Source organism: Acomys minous (assembly GCF_964271855.1).
Source record: "Acomys minous genome assembly, chromosome: 16".
Lineage (NCBI taxonomy): Eukaryota > Metazoa > Chordata > Mammalia > Rodentia > Muridae > Acomys > Acomys minous.
Window position 1 is genome coordinate 75001029 of NC_140498.1, and position 21717 is coordinate 75022745.

At 51.4% G+C, this 21717-nt stretch overlaps 1 protein-coding gene across 4 annotated transcripts in view; it reads left to right on the plus strand.

Moving 5' to 3' along the window:
* Positions 1 to 21717, plus strand: part of CLIP2 (CAP-Gly domain containing linker protein 2) — a 61731-nt gene that overhangs the window by 24276 nt on the left and 15738 nt on the right. For all 4 annotated transcript variants that reach the window (XM_084764576.1, XM_084764573.1, XM_084764575.1 and 1 more), the window contains exons 3-8: positions 2357 to 2913; positions 7319 to 7443; positions 8446 to 8659; positions 9185 to 9382; positions 11084 to 11187; positions 16820 to 16880. In XM_084764576.1, coding sequence (XP_084620702.1) covers positions 2357 to 2913; positions 7319 to 7443; positions 8446 to 8659; positions 9185 to 9382; positions 11084 to 11187; positions 16820 to 16880 — 1259 coding nt within the window. The remainder of the gene's footprint in view (positions 1 to 2356; positions 2914 to 7318; positions 7444 to 8445; positions 8660 to 9184; positions 9383 to 11083; positions 11188 to 16819; positions 16881 to 21717) is intronic.

Below are 21717 nucleotides of genomic sequence, written 5' to 3' on the forward strand. Positions count from 1 at the left end.
TCTGAGGCTGGCATGGCATGTGCCCACCCCCATTTATGGCGGTTCTGGGATCTAAACGCAGGTCTTGGGACTTGTAGAGCAAACACTTAACCATTGAGCCATCTCCCTAGCAGCTGCTGCTGCTTCTTCTTCTTCTTCTTCTTCTTCTTCTTCTTCTTCTTCTTCTTCTTCTTCTTCTTCTTCTTCTTCCTCTTCCTCTTCCTCTTCCTCCTCTTCCTTTTCCTCCTCCTCTTCTTCTTCTTCCTCCTCCTCCTCCTCCTCTTCTTCTTCTTCTTCTTCTGAGACAGAATTTACAGAGATCCACCCGCCTCTGCCTCCCTGAGTGCTGGGATTCCAGGTGTATGCCACAACGCCTGGTGACCCTTACCTTTTGATCCTTCATCCTACCTTTCTTGTTTTGTTTTGTTTTGTTTTGTTTTGTTTTGTTTTTCAAGACAGGCTGTCCTGGACTCACTTTGTAGACTAGGCTGGCCTCGAACTCACAGCAATCCACCTGCCTCTGCCTCCCAACTGCTGTTTATTAAAGGTGTGCACTACCACGCCTGGCCATCCTACCTTCCTCCGTCCCGCCCCCCCCCCCCCCCAACACAGGGCTTCTCTGTGTAGCCTTAGCTGTCCTGGACTTTCTTTGTTGACCAGGCTGGCCTCGAACTCACAGCAATCCACCTGCCTCTGCCTCCTGAATGATGGGAGTAAAGGCGTGCGCCACCGCCGCCGCCGCCACCACCACCTGGCCTATTCTACCTTTCTGAAGTGCTTGGCCACCACATCCAGCCACTCTGAGAATAAACCCTACTGTGCCTTTCTCATGAAGGGAATCACTGTCCAGGAAAGAACAAACTGCTCAAATGAGGTTTTGTTTGTGTCACTGAGGCCTGGTTGGGGATCCCGGCAGTCATGAGATGGAGGCAGGGAGATCAAGACCATCGTGTACGATTTAGGGAGTTTGAGGCCAGCCTGGGGTACATGAGACCATCTCAAAAAAATTAAAATAAGGCAGTGTGGTGGCACATACCTTTAATCCCAACATTGAGGCGGCAGAGGCAGGTGGACCTCTAAGTTGGGATCCAGCCTGGTCAACAATGGGACTTCCAGGATAGCCAAGGCCGGATGGAGAAATCCTGCCTCAAAAAAAAAAAAATCATATGTATCTTATACATAATATATCTTGCCTAGCATATATATATCTAACCTAGTTGTCTCATGGGGAAACTGAGACACTGGTTTAGAGAGGGGGTTTAGCCAAACCTAGCCAATGTGTCACAAGTGACTCTGGGGGGGGCGGATAGGGTGCTGTATTGGGGGTATCCTGTATTTTCCCATTACAAGGCAGCCAAAAATCTCCCTGCCTGTCCCTGTGGGGAATTTAAAAAGAGTTTGGTCCCTGTGAGGCAGGGGCAGCTGGGAGGACCCGGGGTTGGGGGTGGGGGAGGGGGAATAGCTAAAAGAAGAAAAGCAGATCAAATCAAAGGCTGTCGACATCACAGACTTGAGACCTGAGTCGTAGCAGCTGTCGAAGCAATTGGTTGGAGGACTTATGACCCTTGAGAGAGGTTGGGGTCGGGCTTAGATTATCTGGGGGTCCTGTGGGCTGAGACAGCTGAGGGTAGGGACAGCTGAGCTGGTAGCTTCTTCTTCTTTTTTTTTTTTCCATAAAAATAGCCATGGTGGGTCCCCAAGACCCTGGAACCCATTCTTGTGCCTTAGGCAAAGAGGACAGGTAAAGTGGGGGGGTCCTCGGTGGGGCTAAGGTGGGTCGGTCACCAGTAGGGGCTTTACAGAGTCACAGCCCATAGCTCCGTAGGCCTGCCAAGCACACTTCACAGAATCATTTTGCATTCATTTATCTGTTATGGGGGGCTGGGGGGCAGCATTTGTTCCATGGCACATACATCTAAAGGTCCCCAGAAGTCAGGGGACAACCCATGGGACCCAGGGATTGAATTCAAGTCATCGGGCTTGGTGACAAACTCCTTTACCCACTGAGCCATCTTGCCAGCCCATTGTTTGTTTGGTTTGGTTTTTTAAGTCCTGAGGATGGTACCCAGGCCTCATGCAAATGCTGTACCCTGTCAGCCACATTCCCAACCCCTCCAGTTGGCAGATGGCAGTGTGTCCCAGAAAAATAAACACTAGACATGCCTGGGGGCGGGGGGGGGGGCGCAGAAGACTAAGAAAAGACTTTGAGTTGGCCACTGACCATGGGGAATACACCACAGGTCATCCTGCGGACTGTGCCTGCCTCAGTTTCCCTCCCATAATAATATCACCAACACCCTCTAGCTGCCTGTTACCCTCCCCCCCCCACTCCAGTTCCCAGGCTAGCCCTAACTACTGCCTCTTAACTTATCCACAGGGTCTCCCCTGCACAAGCAGGCATCGGGCCCTTCCTCGGCTGGAGCCGCCACCGCCGTCTCTGAGAAGCCAGGTTCAAAGGCGGCTGAAGTGGGCGACGACTTCCTGGGAGACTTTGTGGTGGGCGAGAGGGTGTGGGTGAACGGCGTGAAACCAGGTGTGGTGCAGTACCTGGGTGAGACACAGTTTGCTCCTGGCCAGTGGGCCGGCGTGGTGTTGGATGACCCAGTGGGCAAAAACGATGGAGCTGTGGGTGGCGTGCGCTACTTTGAGTGCCCGGCCCTGCAGGGCATCTTCACGCGGCCCTCCAAACTGACTCGCCAGCCCACGGCTGAGGGCTCAGGCAGTGACGCCCACTCAGTGGAGTCCCTCACTGCCCAGAACCTGTCCTTGCATTCCGGCACTGCCACGCCCCCACTCACCAGCCGAGTCATCCCCCTGCGGGAGAGCGTTCTTAACAGCTCCGTGAAGACAGGCAATGAGTCTGGCTCCAACCTCTCCGACAGTGGTTCTGTAAAGCGCGGTGACAAGGACCTCCACCTAGGCGACCGGGTGCTGGTAAGTATGGGTGCCACCTGCCTGGGTACCCCACCTCTCTTTTTTCTACCCGTCATCCCCTCATGGATACACTAGACCCCAGGGGCTAAACAGAGGAGGGACACAAAGGGAACTTGAACAAGGCCTGTGCTGAGGCCACGTTCCTCACTGGTACCACATAGAAGAACAGTGGAGAAGCTGCATGCTCTCAAGCCTATTGCTGTGTGACCCTGGGCCTGTGTATTAACCTTTCTGGGTCTCAGTTCCCATATCTGTCTGCCGTGTGTGTGTGTGTGTGTGTGTGTGTGTGTGTGTGTGCGCGCGCGCGCGTGAGTGTGTGTCTGATGAAATAACTAAGATGATAACAACTTTTTTTTTTTCTGAGACAGGGTTTCTCTATGTTAGCCTTGGCTGTCCTGGACTCACTTTGTAGACCAGGCTGGCCTCGAACTCACAGCGATCCGCCTGCCTCTGCCTCCCGAGTGCTGGGATTAAAGGCGTGCGCCACCACACCTGGCTAGATGGGAACAATTTAAGGGGGAAAATGGGTTTAAGCATGACTTAAGAAAGGGTTCAATTCAAAGTCAGCCAGCTCCGTTGCTTTGGGCCCCTGGTCAGGAGGACACAACATGGCCGAAGGGCATGATAGGAAAAAGCTGGTGACCTTGTGGTTGCCAAAAACAGAAGGAGGGGGACATGGGGGGGGTGCGGAGCACAAGCTGAATGTGCAGCTTAGGGACGAGATGTCAAAATACCCACAGCTACTTCCTCCGATCAGGCCCCACTTCCTGTAGCCCACCTAGCTACAAACTCATGGGTGGGCGAACATGGACAAATCGGTGTCCTCATGACCTACTCACCTAGAGTAGTGACCCAGCTGGGCACCAGGCCTTTAACCAAGTTTTTCTTTTCTTTTCTTTCTTTCTTTTCTTTCTTTCTTTCTTTCTTTTTGGGGGGGAGCATTTAAATCCAAGCCATTCCCCCCCCTCTCCCCAGCACCCCATAAACCAATATGCCACCACACACCTGTTGTCTCAGCCCTGGGGAGGTAGAAGCCAGAGGATCGGTTCTAGGTGACCCTTATGCTGAGACTGGAGGGCAGGCCCGGTACTTCTGTGCCTCTCCCCAGACCCTGCTGTTCCATTCTCCTGAGGCTGGTGGCCAACATTGAGGTCTCCGTGGTAGAGGCATCCAGAACTTTCTGTGGGGAAGATGGCCGGTCATCTGTGAAATAGGAGAAGACACTTCAGACTACCATTGAATGTAGGACCATGAATATTCACATCATTACAGATATCCGTTTGGAGACAAATATGTGCATATGAATATTCATGTACTCATGAATATTCATCTGGGGAAAAGGGGGCTCTGGGGGAGTGAGAAAATAAGATTACTGAAATAAGAAAATTCCCTAGATGTGTTAGAAGATTAAGAGAATTTAGGAGCGGCGAGGCATGTCTGTAATCCCAGCATTCTAGCGGGAGAGGCAGGAGGATGGACAGTGAGTCTGAGGCTAGCCTAGGCTACAAAGTGAGTATCAGACCAACCTGGGTTGTAGAACAAGTCCCTGTCTGAATAGTAAACAAAGGGCTGGGGCTCAGTTGGTAAGCGCTGTACAAGTACAAGGGCTCGCGCTTACCTCCCAGAACCAAGGTGAGACGTGTGGGCTGTGGGAGTCCATGCCTGTAATCCCAGCACTGGGGAAGCTGAGACAGGAAGATCCCTGGGGCTCGCTGCCCAGCAGCCTCGCTAGATCTATGGGCTCCAGAGACCCCGTGTTAAAAACTAAGGCAGAAGCCGGGCGTGGTGACGCACTCGGGAGGCAGAGGCAGGTAGATCGCTGTGAGTTCGAGGCCAGCCTGGTCTACAAAATGAGTCCAGGACAGCCAAGGCTACACAGAGAGACCCTGTCTCAGAAAAAAAAAAAAGGAAAAGTTCTGGTTTTCCAGGCACAGTAGGTGACTGTAGTTCACAATAGCATATTTTACATATGTGTATACACACACACACACACACATACACACACACACACACACAAACACACACACACACATACACACATACACATTGGAAAGGTATCATTAGCCTTACTGTGCACCTAAGGATAGCCTTGAACTTCTGATCCTCCTGCCTTTACCTCCCGAGTACTGGGGTTACAGCGCGCACATCTGGCACACATCTGGTGCAGCAGTGCTGGGGTTGGATTCCAGCGCCTCCTGCATGCTAGCTGAGCACCCTACCAGCTGAGCTGCACCCCCGGGCCCCTTTTAGGTATTTTATCACGAACCCTAGAGAGGTCTTCAGAGGCTCCCTATACTAAAGAATGAAAGCCAACAAAACAAAACAAAACAAAACAAATGGCTATGTCAAGGAGCAGAAATGATAGTTCTGATCTGAACAGTGTGTGTTGTAGACATATGGACACTGTACGGATGATCACACTGTATTCCATTTGTAAGTATAGCTATTGTCAGTCTTAAGAAAACGAGGATCACTGAAGTGTGAACTACTCTTACGCGTCAGTTAAAAATACACCCCAAAAGTTTAAAACAGACGTTGCAGCAGAAAGCCAGCTATTTAGAGAGATGACCATGACTACAGAATCGTTCCACTGAAAGAGGAAATAGTGTTTATTTTGGGGGGAAAGGAGAGAAAACTTCTGGGGTTTGGAAGGTTTACTGCAGCAGTTCTCAACCTGTGGGTCACATGAGACCACTGGAAAACACAGGTCTGTATATCACAATTCATAAGAATAGAAAATTAGAGCCGGGCGTGGTGGCGCATGCCTTTAATCCCAGCACTCGGGAGGCAGAGGCGGGCGGATCGCTATGAGTTCGAGGCCAGCCTCGTCTACAAAGTGAGTCCAGGACAGCCAAGGCTACAGAGAGACCCTGTCTCGAAAAACCAAAAAAAAAAAAAAAAAAAAAAAAGAATAGAAAATTAGAGTTACGTAGTAGTGACAGAAATAGCTGTATGGTCGGGGACCACCACAGCGTAAGGAGCTTTATTAAAGGGCCGAGGCATGAGGATGGTTGAGAACCACTGGTGTACTGGTTACTTTTTGGTTTTGTTTTATTTTTTATACCGGTTGGTTTTAACTGTCACAACCTAGAGTCAGTTGGGCAGGGAGTCTCTAATGAGGTCACCCAGGCCACACTGGCAGATGGACATGTCTGGGAAGCAGGTTGTCTCGATTGTTAAATGATCCAGATAGACCCAGCCCACTGTGGGTGGCACCATTCCCTAGGCAGGGGATACTGAACAGTATAAAAACAGAGAAATCAGCTGGGTGGTAGTGGCACACGCCATTAATCCCAGCACTCAGGAGGCAGAGGCAGGCAGATCGCTATGAGTTCAAGGCCAGCCTGGTCTACATAGTGAGTCTAGGACAGCCAGGCTGATACACAGAGAAACCCTGTTTCCAAAAAACCAAAAAACAAACCAAATAAAAACAGAGAAAGCTAAGTGAGTGTAAGAAGCAAGCAAAGGTGCCGGGCATGATGGCACACACCTGTAACCCCAGCACTCAGGAGGCAGAGGCAAGCCGATCTCTGAATTCAAGGCCAGCCTGGTTTACAAAGCAAGTCCATGACAGCCACGGCTACACAGAGAAACCCTGTCTCAACACAGCCCCTGCTCCCCCAAAAAAGAAAAGCAAGCAAAGGGTGCATTCATTTGTTCTCTTTCTGCTCTTGACTGTGAGTGATTTTGTTGTTATTGTTGTTTTGGTTTTGGTTTTGGTTTTTCAAGACAAAGTTTCTCTGTGTATCCTTGGCTGTCCTGGACTGCTTTGTAGACCAGGCTGGCCTCAAACTCACAGCAATCCGCCTGCCTCTGCCTCCCGAGTGCTGGGATTAAAGGTGTGAGCCACCATGCCTGGCTCTTTCTTTATTTTTAAAGATTTTTTTATTTATGTATTTATTATGTATGCAGTGTTCTGCCTGGATGTCCACCTGCAGGCCAGAAGAGGGCATCAGATCTCACTTTAGATGGTTGTGAGCCACCATGTGGTTGCTGGGAATTGAACTCGGGACCTCTGGAGGAGCAATCGGTGTGTTTAACCACTGAGCCATCTCTCCAGCCCACTTTTGTGTTCTTCCAGAGAGCATATGCCAAGCATCAGGCAGATGCTACATACGTTCATTTATTTAAATATCACAAGAATTCTTTCGGCCAGTGAAGATGCCGAGGTTTGGGGGAGACTCTGTAACTTGCTCTAGCTCATACAATGTACAGCAAGCTTTGAGTTTAGGTCTGTGTGTGTCCCTTCAAGCCTGTGCCCTTCTGTGTAGCAGCCATGTGACCCACTGGAACCTGTGTCCCTCCCAGCTGTCTGTGGGCATCTCCTCTTTGTCATCTGCCCTCTGCCAGGCTCAACCTGTGTCCCCTGCATCCTCTGGACCTGCCTCTCTCCATGTGCCAACAGGTTGGGGGTACGAAGACCGGCGTGGTACGATACGTAGGGGAGACGGACTTTGCCAAAGGCGAGTGGTGCGGTGTGGAGCTGGACGAGCCCCTCGGGAAAAACGATGGCGCTGTGGCAGGCACCAGGTATGAGGGGGCTCCCCTGAGGATCCTCAGGAGGGGTGAAGAGAGGGTGGCAGAGAAACCGTGGGCACGGTGTACCAGACACCGCGATGCACATGCTCTTCCTCCTGATATCCTGTCAGGCTAGGCAGAGGGAACCATCATCCCATTTGATTGACAGAAGAACTAAGGCCAGAGGTCGTCGTCACGGGCAGACACTGAGAGTCCCTCTGTTCCGTGTCCCCTTTGCCACACAGCAGAGGGCTGAGTCAGGCAGAAATAATAGGAAGAGAGAAGTGATGGCAAAAGAGCTGCAGGTGAGCCGGGCGGTGGTGGCACACGCCTTTAGTCCCAGCACTTGGGAGGCAGAGGCAGGCGGATAGCTGTGAGTTCGAGGCCAGCCTGGTCTACAAAGCGAGTCCAGGACAGCCAAGGCTACACAGAGAGACCCTGCCTCGGAAAACCAAAAAGAGCTGCAGGGGGCCTGCACTCTCATATTCTGCCCTCTCCGCCTTTTTTTGATATAGTCTTGTGTAGCTCAGGCTGGCTTCTAATTTACTATGTATTGATCTCTTTATCCTTTTGCCACCATGCCCTTTCCTTCAGGGATTTTCTTCTCTGTGCAAGGCAACCTCATGGATAAAGAGCTGGATTGGGGGTTGGGTAGACCAACATCAAATGAGGTTAAAGCCAGGGTATTCTAGATAGTTTGTAAGGTTTTGGAGCAGTGCAGCCTGGGAGCATCCCACCTTAATTTTGCTGCTATATCTGCTGTATGGTGGACAGCAAGTTTCTTAACGGTATTTTCAGAGCTGCTCACAGCTATAAATTCTTGTCAGTCCTGTCCTCCTAATCCCCCTGCCTCCACCTCTCAAGCGCTGGTATTGCAGGTGCGCACCACCGTTCCTGGCTCTTGCCTCAGGAGGACTTTCACTTTGGGATGTATCTTTTGGGCTCCGAGGTGAAGTAGGAAGCAGGGAAGACCCTAAGTAATGATGGCATCACTGGCTCTATCCCGTTCCCCAGGTACTTCCAGTGCCCACCCAAGTTTGGTCTCTTTGCACCCATCCACAAGGTCATCCGCATCGGCTTCCCATCTACCAGTCCAGCCAAGGCCAAGAAGACCAAGCGTATGGCTATGGGTGTCTCCGCCTTGACTCACAGTCCCAGCAGTTCTTCCATCAGCTCTGTCAGCTCTGTGGCTTCCTCTGTTGGTGGCCGGCCCAGCCGTAGTGGCCTGGTAAGGGTGGAATTTAAGAGCTGAAGAAGCCTTACGTAAGGGCGGAGGTAGGATCAAGAGCCTGCTCCTGTCTCCAGCTCGCTCTTGATTACAGGCATCCCTTGATTGGGGTTGGGGGGGGTGAAGGAGTGTGATCGCTTCATAAGAAAAATTGATCCGTTTATATTTTTTGTTATTTATGTGACTGATTTCCTGGTCTCCTTCCCTGGGTAAACAGTGTAGGGTAGATACAGACAAAGGATTCCAAGAGACCGTAAGGAGAGAAGAGGCGGTCACTTGGGTTTGGGCAGAGGGACTTCAATACAGCTTAGTCTGCGGTGAAGCTCTGTTGAAGGCTGACTCCCAGCCATCGTGTTGCCTTTGAGAGTCAATCAGCAGGTGAATTTAGGGCATCCATGGGGCCCACTGACAGGGAAAGACAAGACCTCCCGTTCTGTGTTAGTATGTGTGAGGCCAATGGGAGCAAGCTGGGCTACACTACCACCGCAGTTGTCTTAAAGCCTCACCCATGCTCACTCTTCGCAGCTCACTGAGACCTCTTCACGCTATGCCCGGAAGATCTCAGGCACAACAGCTCTGCAGGAGGCCCTGAAGGAGAAACAGCAGCACATCGAACAGCTGCTGGCCGAGCGGGACCTGGAGAGGGCTGAGGTAGCCAAGGCCACCAGCCATATCTGTGAAGTGGAGAAGGAAATCGCCCTGCTGAAGGCACAGCATGAGCAGGTGGGTAGGATGGCAGGCTCCGGAGTGCATGGAACACCTCTTCCCAGAGGGCTGGAGAAGCTACACATGCTCATGAAAGCTGGAAACCTAGTGAGTGCACACTGCACAACTTAACAGCTAGCTCAACAGCTTGAGCGTCTGTATTAGTGAGTGCAGTTGGTTCGGGCTTCTGACAGGCAGCTTGTCTTGTTTGTTTGAGAGCTCTCCCCTGCTTCTAGAAGCTTCGGAGGAAGGGCCACAGGGAACCTTGTCAGCTTCAGGGACTTCCTGGAACCACTGAGTTGTTGATTTTCTGAGTTTCCACAAGCTTCTCTACAAGTTGAGGTGTTTTATTTCCCTTCAGAACATCGTGCATTTTAGCAGACTTCCTCCCCAAGGTAGGATTGCTTTGAGGGGCCCATGTTGGAGGGAAGTCCATAACTACTACTCAGCCTTTTGGCCAAGATCAAGTGCAAAGCCAGCCTTTAAACCTGAGCTTTCCAGCACTCGGGAGGCAGAGGCAGGTGGATTGCTGTGAATTCGAGGCCAGCCTGGTCTACAAAGTGAGTCCAGGACAGCCAAGGCTACACAGAGAAACCGTGTCTCGGAAAAAAACAAAAAGAAAAACAAAACGAAGTATGCGTCACCATGCTCTGCTGTCTTTCTTTCTTGAAACAGGGTCTTACTGTGTAGCACAGGCTAGCCAACCTCAAAATCCTCTTGCCTCAGCTCTCCCTCTCCCCCTACCTGCCTCTCCTGAGTGCTGAGATTACAGGGCTGTGGCACTACGCCTAGCTTAGTGCTTGTCTGTTGTATGAGGTCCTGTCCTGGTCACTGCGTCCATGTGTGAGCTACCTCATCCTTCTCCAAGTGCTTGGATTAATGCTTTACATCAGGGTTGGGATGTAGTTTAGTGGTAGAGTATTTGCCTAGAGTATCCAGTAAAGGGTTGGGGGTGTGGCTTAGCATTAGAGCACTTGCCTAGAGTATACAAGGCTCTGGGTTTGATCCCCAGCATTAAAACAAAACACAACGGGGATGAAGAGATGGCTCAGAGGTTAACGGCACTGTCTGGTTTTCCAAAGGTCCTGAGTTCGATTCCCAGCAACCACATGGTGGCTCACAACCATCTATAATGAGATCTGGTAACCTCTTCTGGTGTGGAGGCACACACGTGGGCAGAATATTGTGTAAATAATAGTAAATAAATCTTAAAAACAAAACAACTATCATAAAGCCAGCCTGAGCTACCTAGAAATAGAGCAAGATGCCTGGTGGTGGTAGCACATGCTTTTTTTAATCCCAGCACTCGGGAGGCAGAGGCAGGCGGAGCTCTGTGAGTTCAAGGCCAGCCTGCTCTACCAAGCAAGTCCAGGATAGCCAGGGCTATTCAGAGAAACCCTGTCTCGAAAAACCAAAAACCAACCAAACAAATAAAATGTAAATAAATGAATAAAACCATCTTCTCATATATATATATGTCCAGAGGAGCTTAGGATAACACCACCCGCCCTCCGCCCACCCTGCCTTGGGGCCTCCGTTTACTTCGGTGCTGGGGTGCTGGGTTTCTTCTCTTCCTGTCTGGTTCACTCACTAAGCCTGCCTTGTTGGGGCCAGCAGGAACAGGGAGCTGGGACCCCTCTACTGTAGCTCCCTCTGCCTCCGTCCCGACCCCAAGGGCAGGAATTGACTTGATCCCCTCCTGGCCTTGCTCTGGGTCAGTATGTTGCAGAAGCCGAGGAGAAGCTGCAGCGGGCACGGTTGCTGGTGGACAATGTGAGGAAGGAGAAGGTGGATCTGTCCAATCAGCTGGAGGAAGAGAGGAGGTACGTGAGGGGCGGCGCCTACTGGGCCGGAAGTCAGAGTGGGTAGCAGGAGTCCAACAGCCTTCACACACAAAACAAACGAGGTAGCGGGTTTGGGGATGTGCTCAGTGGGTGGAGCGTTTCTCTAGCGGACACACACCCCTGGGTTTGAGTCCCAGCATGACGCAAGGATGTGGCGTTATATGCCTGTAATCTCTACATTCAGAAGGTGAGAGTGGGCCGGGCGTGGTCGGCGCTTGGGAGATGGAGGTAGGCAGATTGCTGTGAGTTCGAGGCCAGCCTGGTCTACAAAGTAAGTCCAGGACAGACAAGGCTACACAGAGAAACCCTGTCTCGAAAAAACAAAATCAAAGAAACAAAACAAAAAAGGTGGGATTAGAAGACCGGGAGTTCAAGTCATGGTCAGCTACATGATGAGACCCTGTCTCAGAGAGAGAGAAGTGTACACACACACACACACACACACACACACACACACACACACACACACACTACAGCAAGGTTTTGAGCCAGGTGCAGTGGCTCACGTTTACAAGCCCAGCACGTTTACAAGACTGGGCTATAGCTCAGTGCTAAGGGGCCTATTGAGTTTGCATGAGGCTGAGGTGTGTGTGTGTGTGTACGCACGCTTGTGTGTGCAGGTTTCCCTGGCCTGGAGGCTAGGGACACTTAGATTCTCCTAGAGTTGGAGTTACAGGCAGTTGTGAGCTGCCTGATGTAGGTTCTGGGGAGTGAATTCAGGTCTCTGCCAAAGCAGCAAGCGCTCTTAAGCTGACAAGCCATCTCTCCAGTCTGTGGGTTCCGATTATACCACAGTCCCATTTTCCTCAGCAGCTGTGTGATCAGTACCTGGTCTGTGGATTTGGCCCCACCAGTTCACAGCAACTGGAGTTAAGCCACTGTCCTTGCCAGGCTCAGTGACTTGTCATAAGACAGATACCTGGGGTGACCTTGGGGAGTCACATACCAGGGAGTGTGCATCCTCGCCATGTGTCATAGGAAGCCAGTTCACAGCCACAGAGCCCCTCGGCTGGATCCTGCACGTGGCACTCACAGCTCCTCTCCTAGGCCTTTACATGTGAGGAAACTGAGGACCAGAACAAGCAGCAAGCAGTGTCCTCTGAAATGCCCTGGGATGCGAGCCTGCCTAGTACGGGGTGCTGCATGGATGTCACCTGTCTCAGGGTGACAGTCAAGAGCAGGCAGGTGCTGCCCCCATGTCATGGGTGGGGAAGCTGCAATCTAAGGATCGATGGGAAGAGATTCATTGGGGACACTGCTTCATTCTGTCTTCTACAAATGATGTGTGTCCATCTGATTTGTTCTGCTCTTGTGGTATGTGTGCGTGCCTGGTGTGTGTGTGTGTGTGCCCATGGTGTGTGTGTGTGTGTGTGTGTGTGTGTGTGTGCTTGTGTTTATGTGCATATGTGTGCCCATGGTATGTATCTCTGTGTGTGCTTGTGTGCATACTGACGCTATGTATGTTTGTATGTACCCATGGTATGTGTATGTGTGCCCATGGCATGTGTGTGGGTGTGTGCATATATGTTTATGTGGAAGATCAGAGATCAACCTCACATGTTGTTCCTCACAAGTCATATGATTCTGAGATAGCATCTCTTACAAGGATGGAGCTTACCAAGTGATCTAGGCGGCTGGTCAGTGAGCCCCAGGGATGCTCCAGTCTCTGCCTTCCCAAAGCCAGCATTGTAGATGTACATGCCACAGTGCCAGGTTTTTTGTTTCTGTGTTTTGAGGCAGGGAGGGTCTCTCTACCTAGCCCTGGCTATCCTGGGACTCAGAATATAGACCAGGCTGGCCTTGAACTCACAGACATCTGCCTACCCCTGCCTCCCAAGTGCTGGGGATTAAAGGTGTGCACTGCTATGGCTGGCTTGTTCGGAGGATCAAACGCAGGTCCTATTCTAAAATAATAGAACCAATAGAATAGCGGTGTGTGTGTGTGTGTGTGTGTGTGTGTGTGTGTGTGAGATTTATTACAGCTGTAGTCCAGGTATTCCAGCAATGTTCATCTTACACAAAACAGCCAAAAATCTGGTAGTTGTTCAGGCCATGAGCCTGGATGTCTCAGCAGCAGTCCCAGTCTGGTGCTGGAGAGACGCTGGTTTTCAGTCTGTGTTGTAATCCTGAGAAAGTAGGCTCTAATTCAGGTGAAGGACTGCCTCAGCTATAGGATAGATGAACTTGCCAGCAAGAGTGGAAACAAGCCAGGCACAGTGGCGCACGCCTTTAGTCCCAGCACTTGGGAGGCAGAAGCAGGTGGATCTCTGAGTTCAAGGCCAGCCTGGTCTACAAAGTGAGTCCAGGACAGCCAAGGCTACACAGAGAAAATCCTGTCTGGGGCGAGGGGGACAAAAAACAAGCAGGCAAAAGCAAGAGCCTCCTTCCATGTCCTCTGACGTAGGCTGCTAGCAGAAGATGTGACCCAGAAGTAGGTCTGGTCTTCCCACAGCATTGATCTGATTGAGAGAGCGTCTCACAGGTGTGCCTAGCAGCCTGCGTCTAGGTCCACACATTGACAAGTGAGTTTAGCCGTCACACCTGGCAAATGCTCCCTCCATTGAGTGAGTTTTCTCTCCAGAGTCCGTTTTTTCCCCACAAGTCAAGGTCTTCCTATGCATGGTCCTCCTGCCTCAGTGTCCTGAGTGCTGGGATAACAGGTGTGTGCACCACTGCACTTGGCATATCTGTCACTTAAAGTTGTTTTACTTAAAGTTGTTTTACATCTAATTGAGTGTTGGGGGAGTGGGGCACACATGTGTGAACATCAGAAAACTACTTGTGGGCATCAGTTCCTTTTACTGGGTGAGTCTTGGGGATCGAACTCTGGTCGTCAGGCTTGGCAGCAAGCCCTTTTACTCGCTGAGCCATCTTGCTGGGCCATAAATTTAGTTTTGAGATTATCCCAGGGATGGATCAGAAGTTCCCCCAGTTCCTCCTGCTATCCTAGAAAAGCCCTTAATTAAAGTCAGGGACAGGAGCACACTGACGCAAAACAAGAGAGCCCTGCAAAGATGCAGGTGTGTTTGTCTGTCAGCCACAACAAGAGACACAGGGTCTGTCTTGTGCCTGCTGGGACACAGAGCTGGTCCTGTCACCTCCTTCCCAAAAGATGACAATTTTCTGGTGGCAGCCCCCAATCTTGATATCCCCATTTGCATCCGTTTCGGGTGGTCCTGCTGCTACTGTCTCTCTAAGGGAAATGAGGGTTTATTTATATCGGCATGTGGTCCCAGCCCACACTTCTGGTTGCCATGGTGATCCATCTCAGGCCAGAAAACAAAAAAAACAAGTCTCTGAAAGCATCATGAGGTGGGGGCTGGGAGATGGCTCAGTTGGCGACGACGGGGCTGCTATGCAAGGGCCTCGGTTCAGATCCCTAGCAATATGACAGGCATGGTCACACAACGTCTGTGACCCCACCGCAGACTGCAGAGACCTGCAGATCCCCGGAGGGCTCCCTAGCCAGACAGTCTATTCAGTTAGTTCCACAAGGTTCTGTGAAAGATCCTGCCTCAAAAGGTGAGCCCCAGACATGGTAGAACATAGCCCAGCTCTGGGGAGGCAGAGACAAGTGGGGCTCTGTGAGCTCAAGGCCAGCCTAGTGTACATAGAGTTCCAGGCTAGGCAGGGGTACATAGTGAGACCTTGTCTCAAAACAACACTTAAGAAGAGCCCACCACAACAAAGAGAAGGTGGGAATGTCACCCTGATGTCGTTCTGGGGTGATGGCTCTGTGAGTAAGAATGGTTTTGCTGGGGCTGGTGAGATGGCTCAGTGGTTAAGAGCACTGTCTGCTCTTCCAGAAGTCCTGAGTTCAATTCCCAGCAACCACATGGTGGCTCACAACCATCTATAATGAGAGCTTGTGAACAGTCACACATGCAGGCAGGACATTGTATACATTAAAAAAAAAAAAAGATTGCTTTTGCTACAAATATGAGGACCCGAGTTCAAATCCCCAGCATGCACGTAAAGCTGGGTATGGATGGCCACCTGTGCTTGTAATCCTGGTGTTGGAGGGATGGGGCAGAGCCAGGAGGTTTGCTGTCCTCCAGTTTAGCTTCAGGTTCAGTAAGAGACCCCTTCTCAAGGGAATAAGATAGAGAATGCTAGGATAAGACGCCCAGTGTTGTTGGGCATGGTGGCTCACACCTTTAATCTCAGCACTGGGGAGGCAAAGGCAGGCTGATCTCTGTGAGTTCAAGGCCAGCCTGAGGTACAAAGTGAGTTTAGGACAGCCAAGGCTATACAGAGAAGCCCTGGCTTGGGGTGGGGGGAGAGATGCCCAGTGTCCTCTTGGGGCCTCTAAGCATATGTATGCACACACATAACATCAAACTGTGGCCTGCCTCCTCATGTACACTCGCACACTCATATATACACACACAAACACATACACACCATGAAACCATGGCATCCTACACTCACTTGCTCATACCTAGGTTATGTATAAGCTAAACAAATTTTTTTTTCCAATTCAAAATAAGGCATTGTAGCAGCTGTGTTCACCAAGGGCCTAGGTGCCAGTCCTAGCATTGGGTAGCATTGTTTTCTGACCTCAGGTGCCTCGTAGCTAAACCATACATTGTCAGTGAGCCCCATATGTAAATGGCAGTGTGTGGTAGGGTCCTGTCCTGTGCTTGTTTGGCCTGTGTATGGGTGACCATGTGTCCCCGAAGGGAGTCTCCCTGACTCCCTTCTGTGGGCAGCCTAGGAAATGCATTCTGGGACCTCAGCTCTCAATTTTGAGGATGAGAGTGGAGTTAATGAAAAGGAAAGCTCCTTGGCATCCCTCATCCTCTTTGCTGAGATAGGGCCGCGTGGCACAGTATGGCCCATGCTGATTGGGTGTTTTGAGGCAAGGTCTCACTTTGTAGCTCAGGCTAGCTTCCAAGGCCCAGCCCTCCTGCCTTGACCTCCCAGGGCTATGTACCACTGCACCTGGCTCAGACTATTGTCCTCTGTTTTCCATGGACATCCTGAAAGGAAGGAGGCTTGTGTTCAGTGCAGTAGTCTTCCTGAAGGCTCTGCCCTTCCTTAAGTACAGGATTCCAGGTAGCTTCTGGCTCTGTGGGGACAGCCACTTCTGTGCTTGAATCTTGGTCCCTGAGATGCCTCCTGCCTCCATCATCTCTGTCATAACTAGCCTGGTACACATCCACTTGCCTTTATGCATACACATCTGTGTGTGTGTGTGTGTTTGTGTGTCCATGTGTGCTTGTGTCCATGCATTCGTGTGTGTGTGTGTGTGTGTGTGTGTGTGTGTGTGTGTGTGCATGAGATAGAGATGAGTGGGACTATGGATGGACCCAAGGACGCTCTCATGTTAGGCAGATGCTCTACACTGAGCCACACCCAAGCCCCTCACTGGGGGATTCTAGGCAGGGGCTCTACCATTGAGCCACACCCAAGCCCCTCACTGGGAGATTCTAGGCAGGGGCTCTACCACTGAGCCACACCCCAGCCTCTCACTGGGAGATTCTAGGCAGGGGCTCTACCACTGAGCCACGCCCCCAGCCCCTCACTGAGAAATTTGAAGCTGGTACTCTATCATTGAGCCATGTCCTTGACCTCCAAATCCCACCTCTGCCTCTTTTCCTCCCTGCAGGAAGGTGGAGGACCTGCAGTTCCGGGTGGAAGAAGAGTCCATCACCAAAGGAGACTTGGAGGTAACCGGTGCCGTCCTCTGCCGCTCCCTTAGCTCTGTGGGCCCAGTCCTTGCCATGGGAAGTTGCCTTGGTGTCTGGGCAGCAAGCTTGCACCTCTTTGGGGAGGCCTGGGTGGGTGCGGCAGAAACACTAGGACGAGTCAAAGGCCCCTCCCTCCTTCAAGGAGTGGAGGAGGGGTCAGGCCTTAAGACATCTGGTATTAGAAATGCGCATGGTTGTGTTCCAGGAATCCAGGGGGTGCTGTGTTGGTGGTCGAAGATAGGGGTCAGGGCAGACCGAGGTCACTTAACACTTTAGTTGTCAGGTCACTTTACCTAACAACACAGGAGCCAGACTCCTGGCATCATTGACACAGGCCTGGCTAGAAGGAGCAGTTGGCATCACAGGGCTCACCCGCTGGCTGGGGCTGTATCTCAGTTGGCTGAGTGCTTGCTTGGTACTCACGCCGAAGCCACAAGTTACATCTCCAGGACACATAAAACAGGCGTGGTGGCATAAGCCTGTTACCACAGCACCAGGTGAAAGAGGGAGATCCAAGTTCAAGGTCATCTTCAGCTATATAGTGAGTTTAAGGCTAGCCTGGAGGCAGGCGTGGGGAGGCAGAGGCAGAGGCAGAGGCAGGGGGGATCTCTGTGGGTTCAAGGCCAGCCTGGTTTACAAAAAGAGTGCAGGACAGCCAGGGATACGCAGAGAAACCCTGTCTCAAAAACCAAGGAAGCAGGGGATTAGCCTGAGCTATTTTAATAAAAAGGGAGGTGGGCAGAGTTCATAACAGCAGAGACTACCCCCAGTGTTACAACCAACCAACAAGTGAGTCAGTGATTGTTGGGTTCGGACCCAGTTTGTAGGCCTTGCCGTCTTGCCACCTGTATTCATGGTTTGGACACAGCTGGATTATTCCTAGTCAGGGGGCCGTGGCTCTGTCCTCCAACCCGCAGGCCTGCAGAGACTTCTGGGATCAGGAGGCCACCCTTGGCTACCTTTCCTGTTGTGTCTCTTGAAGCTTCCTGGGAAAGGAAGAGAGGGGACCCCCTGGAGCGGCCAGGTGAGGCAGGGAGCTTAAGCTCTTCCTGCCCTGTTTCTAGACCCTCTGGAAGCCACATCCCTTTGGCAGGCCTCAGCTTCCTCGCTGCAAAATGTGGAAGATCATTGCAGGTGCTCAAGCCTAAATGTCCATCCCCCTCACCACCCCCCCACCCCTCCCCACCCCCCACCCCCCCCCACCCCGTGAGGGGGCTTGTTTAAATACAGCTGAGACCTAAAGCGTCTGCATTTGTGATTAATTCCCAAGCTCCTGAGGGACCTTAGAAGTCACAGCCATATGTCATTTCTGGGCTCAACTCATATTGATCCGGGCTTGGTGGCAGCCTAGCTTTCTAGGATAGCTGAAGCAGAACAGTTGCAAGCTCAAGGCTAGCCTGGGCTACATATCCAGCCAAAGTCAACCCGCCACTGCTTAGCAAGACCCTGTCTGGAAGCACATGAAAAGGGCTGGAGATATAGCTCAGTTGGTAGAGTGCATGCTTAGCATGTGTGAAGTGCTGGGTTCAAATCTCAGCTTGGTAGTATATGCCGGTAACCCTACCCTAGGGAGGTAGAGACAGGAAGATAGAAGTTAAAGTCGTCCTTGGCTACATGGCAAATTCAAGGCTAGTCTGGTCAATGTATGGAGTCCTAAGCCAAGCAGGACTACGTAGTAAGGCTCTGTCTTTTAGAAAACAGAAACATAGAAGCAGGAGGGTCAGAAGTTCAAGGCCAGCCTCAGCAACTCAGTGAGTTTGAGGCCAACCTGGGATGAATGGACAATGAGACTTCAAAAAGAAAAAAAAAAGAAGAAGAAAAAGAAAGGAAGAAAGGAAAAAAGAAAGAAACAGGAGAAGGGCGTAGGGGGAAGGACAAGTGTCCTTACTCAACCTGAAACTGTTGTGATTTTTTTTTTCCCCCAGCCAAAGGGAGTGGACAGGTGGTTATGTCTGGCTGGCTTCTCTGAAGGACAGCAATCTCCCTGAAGGGGACAGATGGGTGGGCTTCGGGGGGAGGGGGAGAGGGGCTGTCAGAACTCAGCCCCTCCACCTGCTCCCATCAACAGAGGCTTAGGCGATGAACGATTGCAAGGAGCTGGAGCCAGGGCAGCGTCAGGTACTCACAGGCCCTCTGTGACTCCCGGTCAGCCTGTCTGTCTGCCGCCTGTCTGTCTGTGCCTCTTACCACACCTGCTCCCTGTTCCAGCCTGCCAGATGCTACCACTCAAGTTATCCCCTGCAGAGAGCCCAGTTGGTCCCAGGCCTGCCAGTAGGACAGGACAAACAGTGTCACACAGCCAGTTCAGCCAGAGAGACTGTCACATCCTGGTTTTGGGGGGTGTTTTGTTTTGTTTTATTCCAAAGACTAAATTGTGACCGTATTTAGAGCAACCAGAATGTGAACTGAGCTAAAGCCTAGTTTATCCCCACATAGGTTTGTTTTGGGTTGGGTTTTTTGAGACTGCCCAGGCTGGCCTGGAACTCAGAATTCTCCTGCCTCAGCCTGCAGGTGCTAGGACTGTAGGCCTTGTAGGCACCTTGCCTGTTTTCCCAACCCATTTTTTAACCCATTTTTTAAAGACAAACCAAGAGGTGCAGTGGCTAAGAACACTCCCTACATTTCAGGAGAACCTGGAGTTCATTTCCCAGATGGTTTACAACCTCCTGTTTCTCCAGCTGCAAGGGTTATAATGCCCCCTTGTGGCCTCTGTGGCACCTGCTGGCTGGCTGTTATTAGGTGCCTGGGGGCCAGTCTTTCAGTCTAATGGCTGGCCTGTTTCTCCCCCTCCACTCCCCCCCCATTCACCCTTCTCCTCCCCCCCCCCAGACAGGGTTTCTCTGTATATTTGGATCTCCTTTCATAGACCAGCCAGGTCTCAAACTCATAGAGATCCTTCTGCCTCTGCCTCCCAAGTGCTGGGATTAAAGGCACGTGCCACCACCGCCTGGCCTGCTGGCTGCTTCTTGCTGGTATCTGAGTATTATCCCTGACGTCTAAGCCCCGCCCATCCCTTCAGACTAGCTACAGGATTGTATTTATATGTGTGTGTGTGTGTGTTGGGGGAGGGGGCGTTGTTGCTTTAACCTGTGCTTCTCTAAGGGTGAGCAACACCCTCCCCATTCTCCCGAGTCCAGTCTGGTCTCCAAGGAGTGTACCCCAGGCGCATGTCCTCCCCACCTCCTTGCTAACTTGCAGAGATCCATCATGGGCCCCTCCAAATGCCAGCCTTGTGCCACCCAGAGAATGTCACGCTTTGTTCTCGAATGAAACGGGTGTTGTAAAGAGGGGGACAAAAGTGCCCTTGTGCTTGCAGAGACCAGGCGTCCTTTGCAGAATCTGGGGAAGGGGTGAGGAGTGGGGGAGGGACGTGGACCAAGCGAGGCTCCGGGAAGGGCTGTGGGCATCAGCTCCGTCCCCACGCAGGAGGCCTGCCAGAGAACCAGGATGCTGTGGGTTGACGTAGCCAGGCATGGTGGTACGTTACCTGCCATCCCAGCACTAGGGAGGATGAGGCGGAAGGATTGCAAGTTCTGAGTTCCGGGCCAAGCTGGGCATGGCACAGCCTTCATACTTGGGAGGTGGGGGCCAGCCTTGGCAACCTAGTGGACCCCTGTCTCATAAAAGCTAAACAAAACGCAAGTCGGGATGGTCTTGGAAACCCTGTCCTGTCGGGTGTCCCCCTTGCATGCTGGCCTGGGAGTCCTGAAGCCCTGGGACGTTCCGTTCATTCTGTGTGCCGGATGCTGTGTCTAAGACAACTTAAAGGTGGACATGCAAACCCAGCACTTGGTAGGCTGAGCCCGATTACAGGTTCAAAGGTCAGACTGGGATACACAGAGAATTTTAGGACAGCCTCGGCTGTATAGCAAAACTCTGTTTCAAAAGACCAAAATACCCGTGTAGTAGTGCACGCCTTTAGCCCCAGCACTCAGGAGGCAGAGGCATGCGGATAATTTGTGAGCCCAAGGCCCGTCTGTATAGGACATTGAAGGCCAGCTAGAGCTATGTTATGACCAGAAAAGGGAAAGGGGGGGGGGGGGGAACAAAACACAGGAAGAAAAAGAGCAGGCAAGATGGCTCAGCAGGTAAAGGCGATTGCTGCCAAACATGGCGACCAACCTGAGTTTGATTCCCGTGATCCACATGTGGAAGGAGAGAACTGACTCCTGCAAGTTGTGCTCTAACTGCCCTCATGTGCACACACACACATACACACACACACACACACACACACACTTCACTAAATGAATAAATAAAATGCAATTAAGAAAAAAAGAGAAGGGGGCTGGAGAGATGGCTCAGAGGTTAAAGGCACTGTCTGTGCCTCCAGAGGTCATGAGTTCAATTCCCAGCAACCACATGGTGGCTCACAACCATCTATAATGTGATCTGATAGAGCATTCGTATACATAAAATAAATAAATCTTAAAAAAAAAAAAAAGAAAGAAAGAAAGAAAAAAAGAGAAGACCCCTTAAACCCAACAGGGGGAGGAAACTGAGGGTACCCATTGCTGGCGCATTACCAGAGGCTGGCAAGGGATGGTTCCCACATCCTCGTCTGCCTAGAACATATCCCCCCAGCCCCCTCCCCAGTGAGGGGAGGGCACCCAGCCGCCCCCCAATACACCCCACTTCTGAGACTTTCTCTCTCTTCCCCCAAGCAATCCCAGCTCATTGATCTATTTTCACAGTCTTGTTCAACGAAGATGACGCCTCCTCTCTTTCTCTCTCTCTCTTTCTCTTTTCCTTTCTCACTCCCTGTCTTTCTTTCTCCGGCTTCCTGTTCCCTGGACCCTCTTCCCCACATCCCCGC